The sequence below is a fragment of the Excalfactoria chinensis genome, chromosome 5, assembly GCF_039878825.1.
Source record: "Excalfactoria chinensis isolate bCotChi1 chromosome 5, bCotChi1.hap2, whole genome shotgun sequence".
Taxonomy (NCBI): Eukaryota; Metazoa; Chordata; class Aves; order Galliformes; family Phasianidae; genus Excalfactoria; species Excalfactoria chinensis.
Genome location: NC_092829.1, coordinates 44654916 through 44679537, shown reverse-complemented (window position 1 = coordinate 44679537; position 24622 = coordinate 44654916). Strand labels below are relative to the sequence as shown.

Genomic DNA, 24622 nt, shown 5'->3' with positions numbered 1-24622 from the left:
TAAGATCTTAAACCATTCACAGTCTCCGAGTTCTGATATTGGCTTAACTTAGAAGAAAATTATATTTTACTCTACAGCTTCTTAGTTAAAGAATAAACAGAAAATAAAACTGCTGAAATAATTGCTTAAATTCTAGTTCCAATAAGAGTGGCATATCTTCTGCTGTGAACTATAGTGAAACTAAAATATCAGTCAAGAAATAAAAGAATGCTTGATTAATATGAAATTGAGGGGCACTCCAAAGCTACAGAAACAGTAAAATAACTTACTAGTACAGTAACAGTAGAACAGTAGAAAAGTGCAAGAGGTATTCAGAAGTAGCAGAAAAAAAAGCGTAGATAACTTCTTCTCTCCCTTTCCCATTCCAATGAACGATCATCATGGATTTCTTTAAGCACACAACCGGAAGGGGCAAACAGGATGCAGCCCTGGTACCTTCCAGCCAGACAAGCTGCAAGATAGCTCTCCACAGCCCATCACATTCACAGGTCACATTTTGATCAGAAAGCTTTAATGAGCAAACCAGTTTATCCCTACCTCTAGCACTGTCATGTATTCTAGCAAAACACACAGAAAAAAAAAAATTTTTTTTGCTTCTTTGATCCATCAAGCAAGTGGAACAATCTGTGGACTAAAACTAAAGAGCTTCACAACCATGGACAGAAATCTCTGTGAAGTGTACTCTCCAGAGCAAAACTACAGCAGAACAACCCAATGAGTCTTCCATTCATTATTCAAATGTCGTCAAATTTTCAGTAGGTGAGGTTCAAAATATTAACCAGTAATTTATTTTTAACTGACGCTGTACTCCATAATCTAAAACAATAGGCAGACTTTTACATTGTTATTTTTTCAGCTCACATGATCAAGAATACACAGCATTTACAGTTTGTTTGGATTTTTTAGAACACATTAAATGAGAAATCCTGGTCAGTAATTGACAAATTATCTGAAAATATCTGTTGTTAGCAGTAAATAACATCACAAATGAAACAGATTATTTCTTCTCATCTGTCTTAGTATGGATCTTATTTTTAAAAGTCTTACTAATTAAGCCTTACCAACAGACCTTAACTTTTATCTGTGCTTGTTACAAATCTGAACTGTCAGGGCTATTGTTGCTATGGATCCTATTGCCATGAAAAAAACTTTGGCTGTGAAGGCAATTGAACTTTCTTATCTATTTTCTGCCACTCTCCTTTACAGGAAGAAAGGGGGAAACTGAACTATCTCCTGACTGAAGTTCTGTGGCTGGTGGTTACTTTTTGGGATTTTACAACATTATTACTTCATATCTACCAATATTCTGCATTTTCAGAGCCTTCCTACTATCAGCGGTGCTTAGAATCAGTGACAAAAGAGAAGAAAACTCCCAACAAGCAACAGTTCTTCACTACAGGAAACACTGTAAAGAAAAAACATGCATAAAAATAGAGGAGAGAAAAGAGGGAGGATAAAGAGAGAGAGAGAGAGGGAGAGAGATTGGATAAGCTGTAATGAATTGATCCCATAAGCACTTAAGAAGACAAAAAGGTAACATCAGAATGGGCTCTTTAGAAAACCGGCAGACAGAAAACTGCATCACAGCTCCAGCAATGAACAAAATTCAGTAAGGAGACTGTGAAAAATGGCTGATGAGGGATAAACTGCATGAGTAGTATTTTTCTAGCAACAACACTAACGCAGCAGCCCTAGAACAGTGGGTCCATTCCACTGGTGCAGACTATACTGAATGTACCGTGTAGGCTCTCATTCATCACTGGTGAAAACGCATAGATGATGACAGTGACTATGCTAGAAAAACAGTGCTTTGTAGCTGAGAAACAGTTCTATTAAATTGTGTTATTGTGCTCTTTGTATCTGTTGCAGTTTCCATGGAAATAAATAAGGGGCATTACTTTCAGAGTGACCTACCTGCTTGCTAGAAAGTCACAGAGAATTTAGGAGAACGCAAGAATGCTAATCATGTGGCAAGATCACATTCTTAAGTTTTTCATTCCATTAGCAGAATGATCGAAAGCATCAGTTTTCACATGCATACAGGCCATGCATAACTACTGGGACTTCAAACATGACCTGGAGAACTAAGACCCTGAGATCCTAAGGGTTGTTAGGAGAATAAAAGTATGAGAGAAAAAGAAAACAGTTTAGAAAACAGTTTTTGTTTCAATTCAAGAGCATACAAACTTTTATTAAGCATTAGTAAGGATCTTACTAATAACTAAATAATAGACATTAAAAATTAATGTTCATAAGCTGAGAGAATAAGCTGAAAGGACATTAAAACAAATTATTAAAAGAGCACAGGTACTACGTATTTAACTTAAGCAGCATAACCACCTTCTGAATGTATGAAGCACAGAGCAGAATTATTTTGGACTCTGGCATTTCTGCACCTCTCCCAGAGCAAAAAATAAAGGGAAAAATGGTTCACCCAGGATTTTTGAAGAGTCAGGAGGATGCATCAAGGCAAGCATTACACTAGAGTTAAGCCATTCTTTACTCACAGTACTCTGAGTTGAGAAATCTGTACTCATTTTCAGGCTATGCCAAGCTTCCCAGTGCTCTACATTGTGGAAAATGATCACAAATGCACTGATGCTAACTGATGGTGTATTTACCACAAAGCATATTTTTTATGTCATTTCACTGAATTCTAAAAGATATGCCTCAATAGAAGATAGGCACAAAACCAGTTAAAAAAAACATCATACAAAACAGTATACCTTTCTACACCATCAGGCATCCAGTATCTATAAAGACTTGACATTTTTCAGACCCTATTTGTGTAGTTTTCAACTGTAGTTTACAAAATTATTATGTTTACCAGTATCAATGTAGGAACACTTGGAGTGGTAGCATAGTGCACACATATGGGGAAGGATCAGGGCTGTTAAACATTGCTGTCTCATAGAAAATCCCAAGGGGAAGAAGCAAGAGAAAAGACAGATCTGCAGCTCTTCCACATGCTACTGAAGGGAGATTGTTCTTTAGAAGGTTTACAATGGGTCACAAAGCATCTCACACAGCCAAACAACTCCCAGACACCACAGCGTTTCATGAGTCAGTAACTGTGTTTGGTTGGCTACTGGGTGATGCTAAGGGCACTTTCAGAATTGGACACTGTTATAATTCAAACATCAGTATTTAAAAGTTCTTCCATTTCAAAGTGAGAAGATGAAAAAAGGTGATTAAATTTATAACATAACTTTGACTTATTGCTTAGATTTATAATAATATTGCTACACATAAAATCATTACTCATACTATCTGATACCTTAAAGAAATCACAGTCAGCATTCAAAAGGACCTCAATTTTCCTCACAGGTGTTTAAAAGCTTTCTTGACTTAACAAATATGCTTCATTTGCACAGTATTCTAGGAGGACTGGAAAGAAAAAACAATTAAATTGTACCCCACAGGAAAATAACTGGGTTTTTATTGCTGTTGTTTTTGGAAAGTATTTAGATCTACACTAAGGAAATTTATTTCAAAAACGTATCCCAAAAAATTCAACACTTATATGCAGCATGGCTTGAATATTCTAATTGTATCCAGTAGTATGCATCTATGGAAAGCCTTCATTAGATAATTTTTCTATCCTATTGCAACTACTTTGTTTTCTCAGGAAAATGAAATATTTTTAATATCCTCAGGCAATATCTTTCTCTGGATAGTTTCCTAAGTGAAGCTTAATGCTAACTTTACACTGGGTTTCACACATATTTATAGTTATATATGTGGAAATCAAACCACTAGCACTTTGCTGTCTGTGTATATATGTGTAGATACACAGAACAATCCGTTAATAAAATATTGTTTATTTAAAGTGACAGATTCGAGTTATTGTACCCATTTGCATTATCAAACAATTCCTTAAAAGAGAACAGTGGAAAAGCAAGACAGGTAATATTTTAACTATCTGAACTTACAATGATATTTTAGTCCTGAACTTGTAAAATAAATAGGAAGCAAAAAAGGACATTCAGTCTGCATCTTCATATACTTAAACATCACAATAAGAGGGCTGGGAAGTACAGTCCCTTAAAATAATGAAAAGATCATACCTGGTATATTTTATTCATTTTTGAACATCTCATTCCCAGAAAACTGCCTCAAAAGGAACTTATTTAACTTATAAAAAATAAAAAATTCCTATAAAAGAAAAAGAGACAGACTTCTAAAGTTTGCTGACACTAAGGATTCCTAAACTTCAGTCTGCAAGTCAGAATGCAGCATTCATTAAATGGTTAACATAAACACCAGAGATTACAGGCAGCTGGAGAGGCTCTCCCTATCTTTGTCACAGCTGACAATTGCGTGGTAATCCAGAAACTTCAGGGCTGTTGGTCAGAGCCACTAGTTCTCAAATGAGAGCTTGCAGTACTTATCCAAAGGTCTCTGTGGAGCTGCCTTTTTCTTAAAAGGGTTTCTTAATTATTAAATCACACTGAAGTGACTATACCTATTTTAAATAATTTACACATGCTGCTTTACTGTGCAAGTCAGTGCTGAAGTTCCCTACAGATATTACACAAAAGCAAATATGATGAGAGAGAAGTACACAAAGTAAAAAGTATGACACCAAAACAATGGTAAAAAGGTATACAAATAGACTTTGAACCACAATATGACTTACTGTTACCATGTGAGGGCTTGGGTGCTGACCTGAACTCTGCCTCTATTTGAGCATAAAAGGACAATCAAGAAAGAAGGAGTCTGATATATTTTTTCTCTAATTTGGCAACCCCAATCATGTCTTTTCACTGCATCAATACATTGCTGATTTAAATTTTGACAATGATGGGCATTAGAATTGTGAAAAAAAAAATCTCCCAGGAGAATCTGGAAATGGTTGAGACACAAAAAGCTACACAGGATGAAAACACCCCCACAAAATGCTGCAGCAGGAGAGTAAGCTGGAAAAATAACATTCATCTAGCTGCTGTGCTATACCAGATCTTCAGCTCATCTGATTTCTCCAGTTACATTTTGAAAAACTAAACATCTAGAAGTTATACAGGGTAAAGCTTTGAACCTTCAAAACTGTTCATTAGAACTGCTGATTTCAGCAAAGATAATGTTTTTTCAACTCAATCTAGCATTTGAAACCAAAGAAGAAGGAAAAAAACTAGTAGGAATTCATTTGGTCTCAAGTGCAATTTCATTTTTTGTTATTAAGCTCTAATGGAAGGAAAAGACATGATCAGAACAGTGTTTATTTCAATGATGATGCAATGTGATGTGTGCACTGCATAATGTCAGATGATATCAAAAGATGTGTCCTGGTGTAACCCTCCTTCTACATAGTGAGAAGCCTCTGAAAATACAGAAGGCAGCAAACAGCTTTGAAGCTGTTACTGGAAAGTTGTCATTTGCTTTCAATAACTAAACATGATTTGTGATTATCTAGTGTTCCAAATTGCTCAAATGATTAGTTATGAAACCATGCCTTCCTTAGCATCTGAAAAGCTCATCTTTCTTATTTAATTTATTAAGAACATCCTGAGAGCTACATTGAAAAGAACCATACAAAATCAACTTTAGGCAAGTTTTGAGCTCCTTGGTTTTGGGGTTGCATTACAGCAGCTCTTGTTGACCCAGATTTCCCTCATGGGCTTTTCCTAGCATCATGCAGGAATGCCTGGATGATGGACACAATTCAGACACACTCTGGCTCTATGCCTCCTGGAGCAAAATGTGCTGATGTAAGAGTCACTGTTCTGGGAGCTCGCTGGGCTTAAGGAATGGCCCGACAGTTGAGTCTGAATGACCCCAAAAATATCGAGACATGAACTAGCAGAATCAGGACTGGTAGTTTTGCTTAACAGTTTTACAACCCAGTGGGGCATTTCCTTTTCAAAACTATTCTTACTAAAAACAAAATACTTTCTATAAGTTTCTCTTCAGTTGCATATTCATTGGTTTAGAATTAGATCAACTCTCAGTGCCCCCTTATATAGGGCATGTAAGATGCTCACTCCATACTGTGTATTTACAAACACCTTATCTGATAAAGACAGAGCAGAATTAAGACCCTCTAAGGTATGAATTTTTTGTTAAGCAACTGTCATGGCAGATTCTGACAAGAATAAAGAAAATGGCATAAAACTAAGCAGTTCAAGATAATTTCCAGCTTCTAATAAAAACAGTACATGGTACATCTATACATTTCATTACAAAGGCTGTAACCATGGAAGAAAACATAGCACAATTTGATTCTGACAACCTGTAATCCAAGTTTAAATAAAAATAAAAAATAATTAGAAAAAAAAACCTCTGAAGTTCCTACATTATAGCTTTAAATCAAGAATAACAGAACCCAGTGTAACTGCATTGAGAATTCCTATATTTTAGCTAAGGCTTAGGAGAAGAATCTTAGAACATTAATGTTACACCACAGCACACCATCATTTTGACTAAACTAATATACATATAAAAGGATATCTGACTGCAGAACAGAGTCTGAAGGGGAACAGTGAGCAAATGAAGGGAAGACTCTCAGGAGACCTGAGAGCAGCCTTTCAGAACCTAAAGTGAGATTATAAGTAAGGAGACAGACAGGGTCTGTTGTGATAGAACAAGGGAAAATAGTTTCAATAAAGGAAGGGAAATTTAGACTGGGTATAAGGAAGATGGGAAGGTACTGGAACATATTGCCCAGAGATGTGGTGGATGCCCTATCCTTGGAGACATTCAAGATCAGGCTCTATGAGACTCTGAGTAACCTGATCCAGCTGTAGGGGAATTTGCAGGGGAATTGAACTAGATGGCCTTTAATTATCCCTTAATTATCCCTTCCTACTCAACCCATTCTACAGAAGATCATCAAATATTGTCATAAAAGCTCTGACTTTCCTGATGCTGAACTCTCATCCAAACTAAATGAATTTCTAAGCAGCTCTAACTTGGTTGACATTGTTGAGTCAAACTCCAAGCTGTCAACTACATCAGTATTACCAATGAGAGGCAGTTTTTATAAATGCCAATCTACATACCAACTACTTCTTATAGCAATGTACAACTAGCTCATCGAGTACATTTTTTCATCCTTTGAGACAAAGCAATGATAAAAGATCATAATAAATGTATTCTAATTGTATGCTTCTCACCAAGACTTGATGTACTTATCTTCAAATTTTCCTCATAATACAGAAGACAAATACTACTGCAGTAAAAAGGTGACATACACAATTTATTTTGACTGTGACTGTGACTGTGGCTTTTTTGTTACTGCAACACCTTTAAATTCTGAATACCATTCCTTTGACCCAGTGTTAAACTACTAGTCATGTCCATCACCAAAACTGTGATCCACAATGAGATAAATGACAGATCACAATCAAAATTTGCCTAAGATGATAATCAGCTTATATTTCTTATAATAGAAAACACACTGAGAAAATGAAATACTTTGTTTGCTAAAATATTTGAAGCATTTCATTTCAAAATGTTGAGAACTTTCTCACACTAAAACGGCTAAAAAGGATATGCATATACTCAGCTGTATATATGTGTCCACAGACAAATACACTGTAGACAAACTAGAAAAAATCTTTATGTAAGATTTGGTTGACCGAACTGCTTTTGATTAAAGTGTTACATTAATACATTTGGTAATTTTGAGTTCATATCTGGTAGAAGCATTCTTCTACTTTGCAGAATTTTTGGAACTCTGCAATAATCACCCAGATACCTCACAGACCTCCATGTCACACCTAGGCCATTGGCTCAGATTCCAAAGTCAGGATATTAGAACCTTTATGCCCAATTTTCAGTGGCTTTGAAGCAGCTATTCTTTTAATACACTAAAAATGGTCCAGCCAATGTTGTCTGATGAAATCTAGGGTTTTCCTATTAACAACTGAATTGCAAACCACATTAAAACATCGATATACTAAAACAAATTATAATGTAACATATCAGTACAGATAAAGGTATAAACATTTTATTAAAAGAAATCTGTAAGAAAAACAAACAAAATCAAAACAACACAAACCTATATATATTTATGAAAATATTTACACATAGTTAGTATCCTATTTATTACCCATCAAAAATATCAAAAATCAAACAATAATCTTTGAGGTTTTCATGCAAATAAAAACAAAAACAAACAAAAAAATAAGAAAAAACAACCCAAAATGCATCAAAACATTTCATTCCTTCTGTAGTGAACAAAAGACAGATAAACTGAGAATGATGCAAGGCCTGCCCTAATTCTTGTACAATTTAATCTGCAGTTATGAAGTTTAAAACCATCTTACTGCCTAGTAGAATCTCTTCCAAGAGACATACTGTTCTGCACACTAGCTTATTAAATGATAATTTGGTCCCCATCATATAGCATCTAATTTTTAAGCTGAAATTTACAAACTAAGTGCTGCCCTTTTTCTGCTGCATGCTTACTGGCTTTTCCAGGAATAAAGGTAAACAGGAGCACATAGAGCTTACTCCTATATATAGATCTTATGCTGAAAGGCCATTTGCAACAAGTCTGTGAGATCAGGCAGAATTTGTATTAATTTTCCTTGAAAATATAAACGTTCCATATTGCTTACATATACCCTCAGTTCCAACCACCTACTAACAACAGAAACAGGCTCAAGATAACAGAATAGTGATTTTTGAAGTATTTCCTAAGCTCCTAAAATACATATGTGTTTTGTTAACTTTACTTCATTGGGAGTAAAAGAAATATATATATATATATATTTTAAATCAAATATCTCTACCATTATCCCCAAACAGAAAAATTACTGTGGTTGAACCCTTACCTGATAGCAACAGATTCCTGGGACTTCTACTTGGATATGAGAAGCAGGATCCTTTCAGAAGGGGAAGGAATGAAGGCAACATCAAAAAGTTAGGCATCAGAATTAGATTTTAAGAGGAAAAATTAGAAAGCTGAAGGTTAGGTAAGTCAAGATCTTATGACGTGATTTGAAAAATCAAAAGATGAGCAAAATAGACAGTTAGAGGAGATGTGGAACTGAGTTCTCACTTCTTCCACTCTTCTGTCCCTGTCACTTTGCACATGAAATGAGATGACAAAAATGACATAATGATAAATGAGGTAATAGAAGGTAATGAAGAGTGTTGAAAGCAATTATGGACAGCAGAAAGATGATGATATAAGATTCACAAGACTGGAACAATGAGAAAACCTGCTTCACCTGCAATGGACTGAATTCCACATGTGAAAGCTAGGGACTAATTTCCACAGCTGTGGACAAGTCTCCATCACTAACCATCATGTCACACCCCTTGGAATCATAGCTCTCCCATCACAGAGATCACACATGGCTTTTATAGCATTTTTTGTAATTATTTCAAACTTAATTCTCCTCTTTTCACACTTTTTCCTCTTTTGCCTCTCTATTACTCTTTGTATACGTTTTGAGAACTCATATGATCTGACACTAGTCAAAAATCACTGTGCATTTTCACCAGATCTTTCACTACCAATTTCAGCATTTCTTCATCAAATACTAGAAAAGTTTACAGAGTACTCTTAGGACTGTTTTAGAATACTTAAGGAGTTCTGTTGTCATCACTCTTAAAGCTGAGCTGTTCTTCAAACATTTGCACAATACTTTCATGTATTCACTATATAATCTCAACAATTAAATTTTCAATGTTTTCAATCAGGCTAAACTTAGCTTAACATTTTACACTTTATAGTGTGCTCACCATGTCTGGATGTCTAAATTCAAACAATGCTTGGGAAATTTTGAAGAGTTGCATTTCATAGGCCTGTTTGTTTCAGTAGCATGATCTCACATTTTAGGAAGTTTTTTCTAATCCCTCTCAAAAAGGAATCATATCCAAGATAACTGATACATCATACACATCCTTGGAAGCCTTCAGATGACATATTTGAGTAGTTCTTAGTACAGAAAGGACACTGAGGTACTGTTTAGTCTGAGGAAAAGGAGGCTGAGGGGAGACCTTACTGTTCTCTTCCAATATCTGAAAGGTGCTTACAGCAAAAACAGGGCTGGTCTCTTCTCACTGGTGACAGGATGAGGAGAAATGGCCTTAAGTTGTGCCAGGGTAAGTTTAGGTTGGATATTAGGAAACACTTCTTTAGAGAAAGGGCTGTTAAGCACTGGAATAGCACCCCAGGGAGGTGGTTGAGTCACCATCCCTGACTGTGTTTAAACAACATTTGGATGTGGTGCTCAAAGACATGATTTAGTGGAGGGTTATTAGTAAGGGTACTGTGGTTAGGTCATGGTTGGACTCAATGATCTTTAAGGTCTTTTCCAACCTGAGAGATTCTATGATTCTATGACTTTGATTAAACACTTGGTTTAGAATGGCTTAGAATGGTTTAGTGTAAGTTCCAGAGTTTTGACATTTTAGAGACCAAATTATGAACCCAAATAGATGTCCTGTAAATTTAAGCCTAAACACAAGCAAACAAGAACAGTGGCTTTGCTTTAATTTTCCAGCATTCTAATATGTAAAATTACCAGTGTTAGACATAACCCAAGTTTTGATCTTTTCTGCCTACTTCAGGGACTGACACGAGGATACATTAAGATATCCAACTGGTCAGGGAAAATTTGTAGACATTTTCCCACAAGTGCACCATGGGTGACAGTAAGTGTTACATCAATTACTACAGGATTCACTGTGTTCAAATCTAGATGTGTCAAACATTGCACATTTATGCAAAAAAATCACTTGAATCTGTGCCTCAGGGTTGCTGGTGGGATAGATACCCCAGTAATCCTTTGAGGGAGCATACTGATGAATAAGGAGGTATAAGAAGGGAGCAGATCAAATTTGTCTGAACCAGTAAAACAAATTAACCTTTGAGGTAGAGAAACAAAGACATTCTTGTTCCTGTCAGTTTTCAGAAAGCTTAAGCAGCAGGTACAACAATGTAGGACTGAAATTTTGAAGGGGAGTCCCGAGGAAAACAAAATCATAATGGAAAATTGGCAACTGACTTTTTTCACTGTAATAACAGGTATTCAAATGGGAAAGAAGAGAAAAAGCAAACATTGCCAATATTTTGGCATTTGTAGGAGTTGTCAGGGAAAAAAAAAAAGAAAAGAGTATCTAGGTTCTCTACAGCCTTAACCTGAGGGAAAAAAAAAAAAAATCACACATTAATGCTGCAAAGGAGCTGACACTTTTCATCTGCAGCCCACTCAGCCAGGGAACATCCACTTATATACCCTTATGCATTATTCACCAGGAAAATTGAAATAATCCACCGGTGGTTAAGCAGTTCAGAATCAAATGTAAATCAAGGGAAAGCAGTTAAGAATGTGGATCATTCACAGCCTTTTCTGAACTCACAACTCCTCCACAACGGAAGCCTGGAGCTTGCAGGAGTCACCCAGATCATTGCAGCCCCACTCCTGGCTGTGGGTACTTGATGTAGCTTAACCTGCCAATGAGCCACTTCTAAAATGACAGCTAAAGCACAGACCCGTGACCATGTTTCATTTACTGTCAAGCCGTTTCTCCCTTCACATCCATAGAGGCAGATCCTTTAGCACACAGCAGAGAAAAACTGACTTGTATATTAAAAGCCTTTGTTTGCTTTAGCACTGACTATAATTCATAGTTTATTTTCATTCTTTATCTGACTGGCAATACAGTAGTCAAGCACAAAAACAAACTTAAACCTTCACTGAAAAAGTGTTTTATAAAAGTTATTGCTCACACCATCTTTATCTTCAATAGGAAGCTTCAGTGAGATTTTATGTTATGATCCATAACAATTATTTCATTATTTTACTACATCTGTTTAGGAGAACATACACTAAAAAGAGATCAGAAATAAAACTCATTTTTAAACCACAGTGAGAAATGAAAGGTCTGCTAAGAAGCTCTGACTACTTATTTAATGTAAACAGTAGAGGCATGTATAATTTCTGCAACTTTACACAAATCACCTTGGACAAATTTTCAGTGACATTTACATAAACATTATATTGCAAAGTATTTCCATGAACCTGAATTTATTATCATTGATGCATATTCAGGACACTGTAAACCCCATGCATTCATGTTCTTTATCAGAACCTAATAGTTCTAATGCCTCTGGTTTAAAGGGCAATCATTATACTGCTTGTATTTTTTCCCCAGAGATGCATAGCGAAAAAAACTTCAGTTAAATGTGAATTGATGTTTATTTTGCAGTCAAGACAGTTTCATGTTAAAAAAAAAATATATATATATTCTATCTTTAATCACCTACTTATTTATATCGACAATCAGTTGAACTCAAAAATCCTGCTTGCAAGCTGGGCTTTGATCTCACAAAATTTCAGAGTGCCAGATTATGGATGAAAACTTTTTGTCCAACAAGAATGTCAAACAAGAAATAAAAATCAAATATGCCTTACTCTGAATGCCAAAAAAAAAAAAAAAAAAAAAAATTACCATTGCAATCCTTTCAGTTATATATTTGACTGACAGAAAATCTAAGATGATAAAAAAAAATCCTAATTGGTAGACATCACATGATAGAAGTATTCTTTTACCAAAGAGAGAAAAAAAAGAGGAAATAAGACTAATAACGACATCCGCCTGGAATTCAAGATGAAATAGTTTTTCAGTAAGAAATTGGCTAGTATCTTAAGTCACATCATCCTTTACATGGTTAGAAACACTACTGACATAATGTTACACTAGCAACTCATTTTCCTGTACTTCAGTCATAATTCCTTTCTGGAGTGTGACATCTACGCTGTATTGACTCAGCAAGCAGCCATCCATGGAGACACAATTTAGCAAGGAGAAATAGGAACCAAAGTCAGAAAGAAAAGAGCAAGGCTGTCACTTTATGGAAATTACCAATAGAGTTTTAGTGTTCACATAAATCTAGACTGAAATTCTACTCTCACAGTGCCGCCTTGATTTCTGGTCAGAGATCTCCCTTTGCATCTCCCTAGGAAGCCCAAGCACAAACACATCCTCAAACAACATTAACCTCCAGTTCCCAAGAGCGTGAATACTTTAAGCATGACGAATTCACTATAAGGTTATATTAAATTGTCTACAAATGTATAGATAAATTATTTGCTAAAAGTAACCCGTAAGTTTGAAATCAACCAAAACTAGCACACTGTAGTCATATACTCAAAATCCCTATTTGATTATTCATTTAGATTGGATAATTCAGATCTCTGGTGCTTCTGTTCCTATTCCAGGACACAAAGCAGTGGCATTCTAGAAAAAAGAGGGACAAAATATACACCCAAGTATTTTGCCAAATACTTCAGAACTGACACCTCTCTTCATGTGCAAACTGTACTGATTTTATCCCAAATCTGTATACCTTAAAAGATAAAATCTTAAGTACATGGAAACGCAGAGAACAGAGAACTTTTGATAACAAGCCTCTTTTGGGTCACTGCTTTTTGCTGTGATTTTCCTCTAGAGGGAAAAAAAGGGAAATATATATATATATATATATATATATATATATATATATCATAATGGCTTTACTTTATATGTGTGACTCTAACCTGTGCGTGTTCAGTTTTATGCAATCAAAATACGTCCACCTTTGCAGAAAATAATTTTTAACTGATCATAGAAAAAGGTTTAACTAACTGATCTGGGTGTGTTTTTTTCTTTTAAATATCTGTTCGTATCTTGCCACATCAGAAATGAGCAACCTATAAAGTGATATTTTGCATAAAAGTATGAAAGCTTTTTGAAAGAGGACAGTATAATTTTATACATATCTCATAAAAGCTACACAGCTCTTATGAGATGCATTTAGGGGTGCTGGCCCCACATCTACAAATCTGTATTAAGAAGTTAAGTCACAGAGCATTGGATTGTACTGGGTTTTTTTTGCAATAACTCCAATGACTGCATCTAGCCTGACATCCCATAAAATAAATTCTGGACCTGAACATTTCACTCTTTCAAGTAGCCGTGCTCACTATAACTCAGAAAAAACAGATTTCAGGTGACAAGGACTTACACATGACTTCAGAATACCACCTTTTTTTAGTACTGATGTTCACTTACGGTCAGGGATATTGCAATAGCACCTCCCAGTATCAATATGTCCAAATTATACAGTCTTTTCTTGGTACCTCTCATGTAGCATGAATTACTTCGGTATTCCTGAAGTCAAATTTTAGGAGCATTTACCAAGAAAGAAAAAAAAAAAAAAATCCAGAAGTAAAATCCTGCCAAAATTCTGAGACTTCTTTAACACAATATGATACTGGGTTGACTTTTCCTTAGCACTTGGAAGCAATTCAACCAGAATAAAAAATCTAATCTTCTAGAGCAGCTATTTTAATGACTCACTGTTTTCCTATTTCTTTTGAGCTACTACAAAGCTCAATGGACTTCAACATGATTATTAAAACACTGCAAACAAAAAAAAAAAGCCCACACTTTACTTTTCTCAATATGGGAAAAAAAAAAAACACCACAATTTCACTGTAACCAATAAAGGACATTCTCATTCTAAAATTAGAGCCTGTTGTGATAGGGATGGTAACAGTGTCTCAGCCATATGCTGGTATAATCTATAAAAGCTATATTCAAATCTTATGTCATTTTAACTTTCTTTTTCAGAAACCAGCATAATTGCTACCATATATGAACCTAGTATTAATCTAATTATTTTAGATTTTAATCTGCATATAGCACTGTATCAGTAAAAACATCTGTGCTGTTTGGATACACTACAGTACACTACAGTTTTATTTTCATTTATCAAGAATACGCCATTACCAAACACTATATGTAACAAGATGGGAATTCTTTGGTTTTGAACAACTCTTTACTTCCAACTTGCTCCATTTTTTTTTCCACTCTAGATGAAAGATGTAAACCCAAAGTGAAGCAGATTTTTTTTTTTTCTTTTTAATCTGCAAAGAACACAGATATTCTCTAGATTGCATTTGCTGTAGCTCACTTGCTGCCAGCAACCGACTTAGTAGATTTTGTCTTTTTCCTTCTCAAAGCAGAAACTCGAACACACCCTAAGATAAGGCACTAGACTAAATCCGTAATAAATTATGTGGATTGCATCAAGATTTACACTTCTTTAATGCAGAACACGATCTGTTACTTGCATAACAGAGTTTAGACACGTGAAAATTGACCTCCTCAGCTGGCACAGCTACTGTGCCACTCCTACTGGGGATTATTTAGAAGCAGCCATGGCTGGAAAACAGAAACACAAACAGCTTCACAAAAAGGACAGCGCCCAGGACACAGAAAATCCCAGGTCTCTGCTGCAGGAAAGTGGTCACTGCCATTCTGGGGTTGCTGTGTCTCAGCATTCAGAGCAGGGAGCTGCCACCATGGCAACCTGCACATCTCCAGCACAGGCCCTCTGTGTTCAGCACCTCTGCTTGGCCCCAGCCTTTGCAACAACAGGCCTTCCTCCATGCTTCTAGGTTGCAGTTCTGCACAGTGGAGAAGCACAGCCTTCAAATCCTTACATTTATTTTGTTCTTAGTTTTGGGGGGTTTTTTGTTTGTTTGTTTGTTTGTTTGTTTTTAAATAATCCTGTAACTTTATTTTTTAATAGGAAAATGAAGTTAATGAGGAAAAAAAAACAAAAAAAAAATGATGTTAAGTTCTGGCCATATGTAAATAATGACCAAAAAAAAAATCTATTCAGTACTCCACTGTAAATGTTCAGACGGATGAAAAATTATGTTCAATTGAGTAATTCACATTTGCCAAGAAATCACTTTTGAAGTGTACTTTCTAATAGAACACCTGTACTCCACAGAAAGATCAAAAGCACAGCTAAGCCACTGGAATTCTGACTCTACTAGATCTTCTCTCACTTCATAAATAAAAAGCCTTTCTCACAGGCATGTGTAGAAAAACCCCCACTAGCTTTGGAGGTAAACTGGCCCAAACTTCAGTTTTTGGCAATAAATAAGATGACAAACCTTTCACCATCCAACAAGAGTAAGAAAAATGTGTGTACTACCCTTGCATACAACCTAGTAAAACAAAAAGTTGATTTCAGCAGATTTTGGATTTAAAACATGCCCAGAAGTCAAGAAGAGTGATTCAATAAATATCACATCAAATTAATTATTGGAGTTTGTTTCAGTGTGAATGAATCTTAGATATTTTAAAGCATCAGATTCTTTCATTGTTTCCTGTTTTGAGGTTCTCAAGCAAACAGCGAGCTTTTTCTTACAAACTTTTTAGTTTGCTGAATAAATGATGGAGAGTTTCAAAATAACATCACCCTTATTCTATAGCATTTACAAATGGATATGTAACTATCTCAAAATATACATTTTAAAACCATATATTTCATTGTCCTTTTCAATACAAATCAGATGGCTTGAAGAAGAGTGATTACCACATGGTACATTGTTTATGACATGGAGAAAAATACAGTTCTGTGCCTTAATGTCCAAAGTATTTTCTACATTAGTAATTCAGCTCATACAAGTTTGCTTCTATTTAATTGAAATAAACAGTGTTACATTAGTTCTTGAATTTTGCTGTCTCTTTTGGTTATCTTCATACTGAAGGTAGTGCATACATTGCTTAGTAAGATGCCTGAATATACACCGTTAAGGTAATGGGTCAAAAGAAAAAAATACTCTGTCCTAAGCATAGATTATAAAGGTAGAATGTCACCGGACTCTTGGGATGTCCTCAGCTATTTTTTAATTGCTGAGCTCCAAAACACACATCACAAGACTTCTAATGCATAGAAGCCCATGCATCCAATGCAAGGTGAACACATTCTACAAGTGATTGTAATTCCTTATTTCTCCTAACGTAACCTTTTCTTGGAGGACAGTCAAACTATCAATTTATGTCTAGCAGACAATACCATTATAAAACAGGGAAACCTCAGCCAGTATCTGCAACACAACATTTAAGCACTCACAATATTCAGGCTCAAGTATTTCAAATAACACCTTGAGAGTTTTCTGCCAATTTCTGGTGTTTATCTCTCATGATAAACATAAGCAAAGTTTTAGTTTTGTATCAAGCAGGAAAAGAAAAATAAATAAATAAATAAATACAACACTGAGATACATAGGGAGCACAGCCCTAGGTGCTCAGTGTCCAGTGCTCAACAACAGTATTAGGTATTGTAGCAAGTGGAAAGAGCAATATGATGAGAAAGGCATTACAACGAAGGTATGATAACAGGAAAACCAGCATCACAGAGAAGTGCTACAAAGGAAGGGAAGAAGACTGTTCAGCCGTATCAGAAGATCCCAGGTTTGCAGGGAAAAGCTTCATCAAGGAGGGATCTACAGAAGATGCTTCCCCATGGCAGTCAGCCCTTAAATGAGGTCTAAGAGAGGTACAGCCAGGCTGCATCCCTTCCAGTCACGCAGCTGAATTGCCTTCACCTGTGCTCCCAGAACTGACTGGGTCCTTTTCACAGGTGCTCAACCAGTGGTTCAGGCCAGGATTCAACATTTATCATACAAGTATGTATCATCTAGAGAGAACTGAGGGGACAAGATGAGTGCCCAGAAGTCCAAGGGATCTCCAGAGAACATTAAAATGGTCTGATTAGCTTAGTCCTAGGAATTTATTCTGAACTGTTAGGGAACATCAGTTGCTGTGCTGCTCTACACCAAGTCAGCACAAGAGGATCTCAGTTGGTTTACAACCCATGAACATCAAATGTATATAAACTATTGCATAGCAGAATTCCAGCTCTTACCATGACAGTATCAGATTTCCTGTACTAGATGTAGGCTTATGCACAAAGGAGTAGAGCTTTCCTCCATACCAATTCCCTTGCACCTAGCTAATAGTGCATTTTTAACATAGAGGTCTGTTGAGTTAGGCCCCACTCTCCATTACAATGTATGTCTTCTCCTGGGAGAGTATCTCATCCCTTTGCACAGATAACAGCTTAACGCTGAATGATAAATAGACACCCTGGAATACTGATGAATAACTGAGAAAAATTTTTAGCTGCTAGTGTCATAGAACCTTTATTCAAAGACCTAAAAACATTTTTCAGAGAATTATTTTGAAATATTAGATCCTTTCCTGAAATAGGGCTATCAGAATGTAATATTCTGCTTTTTTATTTTGTTTCCATACTCACTGTTTTCTTCAATTTTAATTCCATGACCTCTCAGAGATAGAATCTCACAAATATATCCTCCCCTGTATTTTCCCATAATAATATCATAGCCATTTTCTCTGGCTATTCTCATTCATTTGTTCTCTGCCATAGCTTTTCCTAGTCATAGAAGAAGAAATATGTAAAAATAGGCCACAAGAAACTAGACACACTTGATATGCACAGCAAAAATAGAGCTCTGGCACTCTCAAGAGTGTTAATGAATCTGGCAAGATAAGCCATGCTTTGACCTGAAATAAAAAGCTAAATCCTCAAAAGATAAATTCAAGCTAACATAAAAAATATACTATGGACTTGTGGCCACACGATTTCTTGCATCATATAACCCCAGAAGCCTGGACAATTGTTACGTGGAGAAATAGCAGGGAGTGCCTCTTTTTGAAGGCAGTGAGAAAGACACTGAGCTGGGATCAGAGTGTAATACATAGTATATAACACACTTAGGTGGGATGGGGACTGTGGAGGCTCTCATTTGCAGGAATGTGACACATAGCACACATAAAAACAATTATGTCAGTCTGCTTTACCACTCTCTGAGGTCAAGACAGTGTCTGCACTCCCAGAAATGCTAGAAATACTCGTGGCTGGATGTTAGATTAGAAAAAAATGAATGAGAGATTCAAAGAACAAATCAGCAAGCTGGTAGTCTGTGCTTGGAAGGGTTTTTCAGCAGCAACAAATAATTTCTTCAGGATAAATAAATGATGTGTTAAATTATACATTTGACAAGGTACATTTAAAAGTGAAAACACACCACAGACTTCATGTTTAATTTCACTATCACAGATAGGCTGTACCAGGCTCTGAGCAGCCTGATCTAGCTGCGGATGTCCCTGTTCACTGCAGGGGAGTTGGATTAGATGATCTTTAAAGGTCCCTTCCAACTCTGATGATTGTATGGTATTCCAAACAGATGTAAGAACCAGTTTACCAAACAGGAAATGCTGCAATACAGAAGATTGTATATAAAGAAAGAAAACTTATCAAATAGTACTTTGTTTTCATAAGAGAACGCACATTGGAAGGAAATAATAAGGCCAGACAACTTTCACAGTTTTCTTGTTTCTGAGAAAGAAACAAGCTACAGTGATAGTTGGTAGTGTACTGGAGTCCCATTAGATAGGCTAATGTACTGAAGTCCTAATCTACCGGAGTTAACAGAAATATATATAAATAAAAACAAAAAAGAAATACCCCTACACTTATATAAATAATGCAATTGTAAGGTTGTCATCTCTCCCTGCTTCTTCAGTGTAATAAAATCTTCTTTTGCTTTCATTCAAAACGGACTGCATCTAATTACACTTTCTCATACTCACTCTCTTGCTAGCTTTTCTGAGTTAAGATGGTATTTTAATTGACTGAACAATTATTTCAGCAACATTATGTAGAAGATAGTGCAGAAAATAGTCTTTTGACTTTAAAATCTGATCATGTAATTGGTAGGGCACATAAAAAGTTAAGGGAAAAATTTACAATTTAGGGATTCCCTGAGAAACAATCTTGCTGCACAGCAGCATGGTTCCAAGGCTATGCAGCACGTGTAAACCACACTGCCCCAGGCAGACTGTAGGAGACTAACCAAATGGAAGATGCCTGTTCAAGCATCAGGGAATAAGCAAAAAGAAGTGCTGCACAAAAATTACACCAATAAGCTTAATCCCTAACTGCGTTATTCATCTGTATTTAAATCTACGCATACATTCATAGTATGCACACAATGCAGAGGGAGGTAGTGTAGAAAACAAAACCTATGTCCAATTGGCTAAATTGGAGGAATTAAAAACTGACACCCTTCAATAAGGGCCCTCCATAAATTCTGTTGTATATTATTATGTTATGAAATTATTTATATTTTCAACTACACCTGAAAACACAAAAAGTCAGATAACACAAGAACAATTTGCCTTACATAGTTAAAAATGAAGTTGGGGCAAGAAATAATAAACATGTTCTTTTAGGACTATCATGTGTTACTAGAGAGAAACAAAACCAGTAAACCAGACAAAATCAGGTGTCTTACTGAATTAGTACTCTTCAGGATTGAAAATAATAATAATAATAATAATTAAAATTAAAAATAAAAAGGGAGAGAGGGGGTAGGGGGAAATTCCCAAACAACATCTCATTAAAATAGAGGTGAAACATCATTAAAATTTCAGATAGTTTCAACTGCCTTGGGATTCTGAAGGAGATCTGGTTTGAATATTCAGGAAATGTTTATTCAGAAGGTATTTTCCCTAGTATGACAAAAACTTGACTGAAAAAAGATATAGCTCGTTGAGAACTCCAAAGAGAAGGCTGTCAACATAGACACAGGAACACCAGCCTATGAGATTGAGATATAAACAGAGTAACAGCAACAGTGAGAAATATTGTGAGCAGTGTGAAATACAGTGTGAAATATTACACTCATTATGAAGCAGCGTGCTTCAAAGCCTATCCCTTTATCAAGTTTAATCTGTAATTTGACAACAAATGGTCTTCTCTTCCTTTTAAAGAGAGGCTGTATACTACAAGATCAGTTTTCCTTGAAATTCTGACATTAATAACATGATATTAAAATCAGGTTATTCATAATATATTAAAACAAATTTCTTCAGTGAAGCCTAGGTTCTTAAAGCAAATTGCCAAACCACTGTATATGGAATGGAAAACATAACAGGAATTTAATTTTGATAAATAATCTTATTTGGAAGAAAAGCACTGTGCTTAACTGAAATGTTGGTAAAGTTACATAAATTTAGCATAATAGAAAGAGAAGCTCCAAGTCAATGAAGTGTACTGAATCTGTTCAGAATGGAAGATATTAGCAATTACTGAAAACTCAAGCTTGAAACAGTTATTTGAACCATTTGAAAAGAAAAATATCATCCTTGCCAATCACTAAAGCTCATACAAATGCTTAGTGAGTTGTTTTGCATGGAAATTGAACCAAGTTGCTTCTGCATTCGGAAGGCTATTCTTAATCAAATTCAAATATTCCATGGAATATATTTCTCTTTCCAAGCAGGAGTCATACTGAACCTGATTATTTCAATAACATAATGATGAACGTTTACACTGGCATACAAAAAGGTTATATTTTTCAAAATTGATAAACATTAGTGTCTATGGCCTTAAGTTTGCATTCTACTGGTAGTCTCATTATGGAAAGGAAATAACTGGTTCATAAAAAGGCACGTGAAGAAGTCCTCATCATAAAGATGTACATTACACCTAATTTATGTTTTTTCTCCTCTTTTATTTTTCAGTCCAACTCTGTGTAAACTATAGGAAATACAGGAATATTCTTTAGGAGAAATAGAAAACCACAGGACTGTGCACATGTTTGCATAGGGTGCTCTGAAATTAATGCCTCCCATTTATTCTTATGGAAACTACAACAGATACAGTAAGCACAATAACAGAATTTGATAGAGCTAATCATCAGTTACAAAATTTTATTCTTCAACAGAACATTAACTACGCATTTACACAAGCAATAAGCAGTAGCCTACACACCGTGTTTGTAAAATTGCACATCAGCTATGTGACCCACTGCTTCGCTGCTGCTGTGATCACGATGTTGCTAGAAAAATTCTACTCATGCAGCCCATCTTTCATTGGCCTGAAAATATGGAAGTCAGAAGACACTGAACCCTTACTATGCGGTATGTGTGGTAGGACAGTACAGCCAAGATTGGCAAAGTTGTTCACACCCTTCAGACTGGTATGTGGCCTAGTGTTATTGTGTTGCAAGAGCAAAGTATTATTGTGTTGCAAGAGCAAAGTGTTACTGTGTTGCAAGAGCAAGGTTGTCTTCTCCCCTGGCCTAACACTGAAAATTCTACCCTTCAGCATAGACAGCATTGTGATGTAGCAGTCAGAGTTGATGGTTTGTCTGGATTCATGGAAATCCAGAAGGATCACACCCTTGCTATCCCGCAAGACAGTGCACTTCATTTTACTCCCTGAGGGCTTCATTGTGAAATTTTTCTTTGTTGAGGAATTCACACAGTGCTTTTTGGCTCCAGTTTATAGTGGTGATACCACATCTCATTACTGATAACGAAGCCAGCTGCCACCTTCATCCTCATATAGGTTCAATACATCCTGACAAACTTGCATATGATGTACTTTCTGTCCATGTGTGAGCACTCATGGAACCCACCATGTACAAGCATTGCAATATTCCAGCATTACCACCATCATTTCCAAGGCACTGAAGCTGATATTCAGCTCTGCACATGGTCTTCTAGTCCTAATCCACTAATTCATGCAGATAAATTGATTGAAACAATTTCATGCTGTGATGCTGTGCATGGCCATCCGGACTGTGACTTCTTTCACATTGCTGTCACCACTGCTGAAACGCACCACCCACTACATCAGTGTGCTCCCATCCACACATTATGGTTGGTCTCCATAAATATTCAGCAAGTGTCAATGAATGTCAGTGGGTGCCACAGAGGAATTCAGTGACGCACCTTTACTTCATGCTCACTTCCATGTCAGATGCCATCTTGTCAGACTACCCCTCTGCTGCCATCTGTCACACAGCAACAAAACATGGCGTGCATGTATTTTTGACCTGGCTTCACAGCTTAATTGTTTGAAATCCTATGTAGTGACATAACTTTAGAGAGTTCTTGCTCATGCTGAAAAGTGATCTCAAGAAAATAATTTTTTTCAGGAATACTAGAGCTCTCTGTACAACACTTAAACAATTTGCCTTCTGTGTTATTCCTTATTTGGCTGCAGCATATCTTACAGCTGCAGTGAACACTCTGTGCCTCATCTTACTAGCACTGGGCCTTCTGATATACTGAAGTGGGTGTTGCTATCCATACTCCTGTTTTATCTCTACTTAGATACAGTGGTTAAAACATACTGATCCAAAGGATAAACTCTCCTAAAACCACACAATTACAGAAAGTCTTGGGGTACAGATTTGAATGGATCCTGAGATAAATGAGTACCAAGACAATTAAAATTAAGGTAATACTGATCAAACAGCAATCAAAACCCCCACCAATTCAATGATAATTTATTATATTCTATTTAGACTTTCATTCAAATTTAGTTCAGTTCCTTGTTGCTATTGCTAAACAGAGTGGTTTTAAGGCAGTCAATTAAAAAAAAAAAAAAAAAAAAAAAAAAAAAAAAAAAAAAAGCAAACAAACAAGAAACACCATTGAAATATGGTAACAGGATGCAGAAGAGTCAAGAAATCTGAGCTAGAGTAAAGGTCCAGCTGGTACAACCATTATTAGAAACAAGAAACATCTGTTTATTGAAGGAGTTATCAATTCTAGAACAATTCACAAATGGATCCAAAAGTATCAGACAGCAAGATTCAGATCCAATTTTCCAAACCCTATCTATTCATTATTACAGGTTATAGACAAGACAAATTTTTTAGTTATAATTCAGTTAATGCAGGAGTTAGCTTATACAAATTCTGTACTCTGTACTATGGAGAAGGTCAGACTGCATGATCACATGGAACTTCTTTCAGCTTTAGAATCTATGATCACTATAAAATTGAGTCAGAAATCACTGAACAAATTTCACATCCCATAGAAACTCAAAAGTATTTCCTTCTTATATTCTCTAAGCCTAATTTGACATACTCTGGTCTTGCCTCCAAAGGTATCCCAGGGTAACATAAGATAATATACTTATTTTTATCTGGAAGAATGGCTGGGAAAGCTGGGTTCACAAGGGACGGTTTGCTCACTTCCCTCTTTTAGTGCCTCCAAGAGGAGCCATGGGGGTTTTGCACAAGATCTGGCCATGATATGGAACAATTCAGCCAAGCACATCAAATTAGTGCTGCACTTCAGTGATAACAGAACTGTAACTTCCAACACAGAGGTGAATTTCACTCATGGAGAATAACAAAAATCATTATCAGAAGTTCAAGTTTGGCAGAAACACTAGTTGAAAACTTCAGCATTTGAGAGCTCTGTGGTATGTGCATTGCTGTCCTCTTCTAATATTATCCTTGACCTGACAATCTACTTCAGTGGAATTACCCTTTAATGTATTTCACCAGAATTGTTGAGGATAGTAAAATCCACTTGATTACTATTCTTTTTGTAAAAATGAAATTACTCTTGTCCATTTAATAATGCTTGATATCCAAAAATACATTCCTCTTTTATCTCCAGACAGAACAATTATAATTGTATACAATTATTATTGGTATACTCTCAAATCATTTTTCTTTCTCATTATGTTTTAAGGCTTTCTTCCTTTTTTCCCTTAGCATAATATGATCAATACTATTCGTCTTGACTTTGAATTCATCAGCTTACATTAGTTCTCCATGTAGCCTATGATTTTATTTCCCATTACACTACTTCAGAAGCTTCAAACCAGTGAAGGATATTAAAAAGCAAAATAAAATAAATTAAAACAGTGTTGAAGAAGGGATCCTGCTCTAGAATGAAACAGCATGCAGATATGTTATACATAAATAAACAAATAAATAAATAAGCAAGCCACAGTTTCCAAACTGCTAATCCCAGCCTGGAG

The 24622-nt window shown here is 35.9% G+C and overlaps 1 protein-coding gene across 4 annotated transcripts in view; it reads right to left on the bottom strand.

The window, feature by feature from the left end:
- Positions 1–24622, bottom strand: part of SHANK2 (SH3 and multiple ankyrin repeat domains 2) — a 292208-nt gene that overhangs the window by 223331 nt on the left and 44255 nt on the right. For 3 of the 4 annotated variants that reach the window (XM_072339251.1, XM_072339252.1, XM_072339254.1), the window contains one exon: positions 8778–8828. The exons of the other annotated variant lie outside the window; for it this stretch is intronic. In XM_072339251.1, coding sequence (XP_072195352.1) covers positions 8778–8828 — 51 coding nt within the window. The remainder of the gene's footprint in view (positions 1–8777; positions 8829–24622) is intronic. 4 annotated transcript variants of the gene reach the window in all.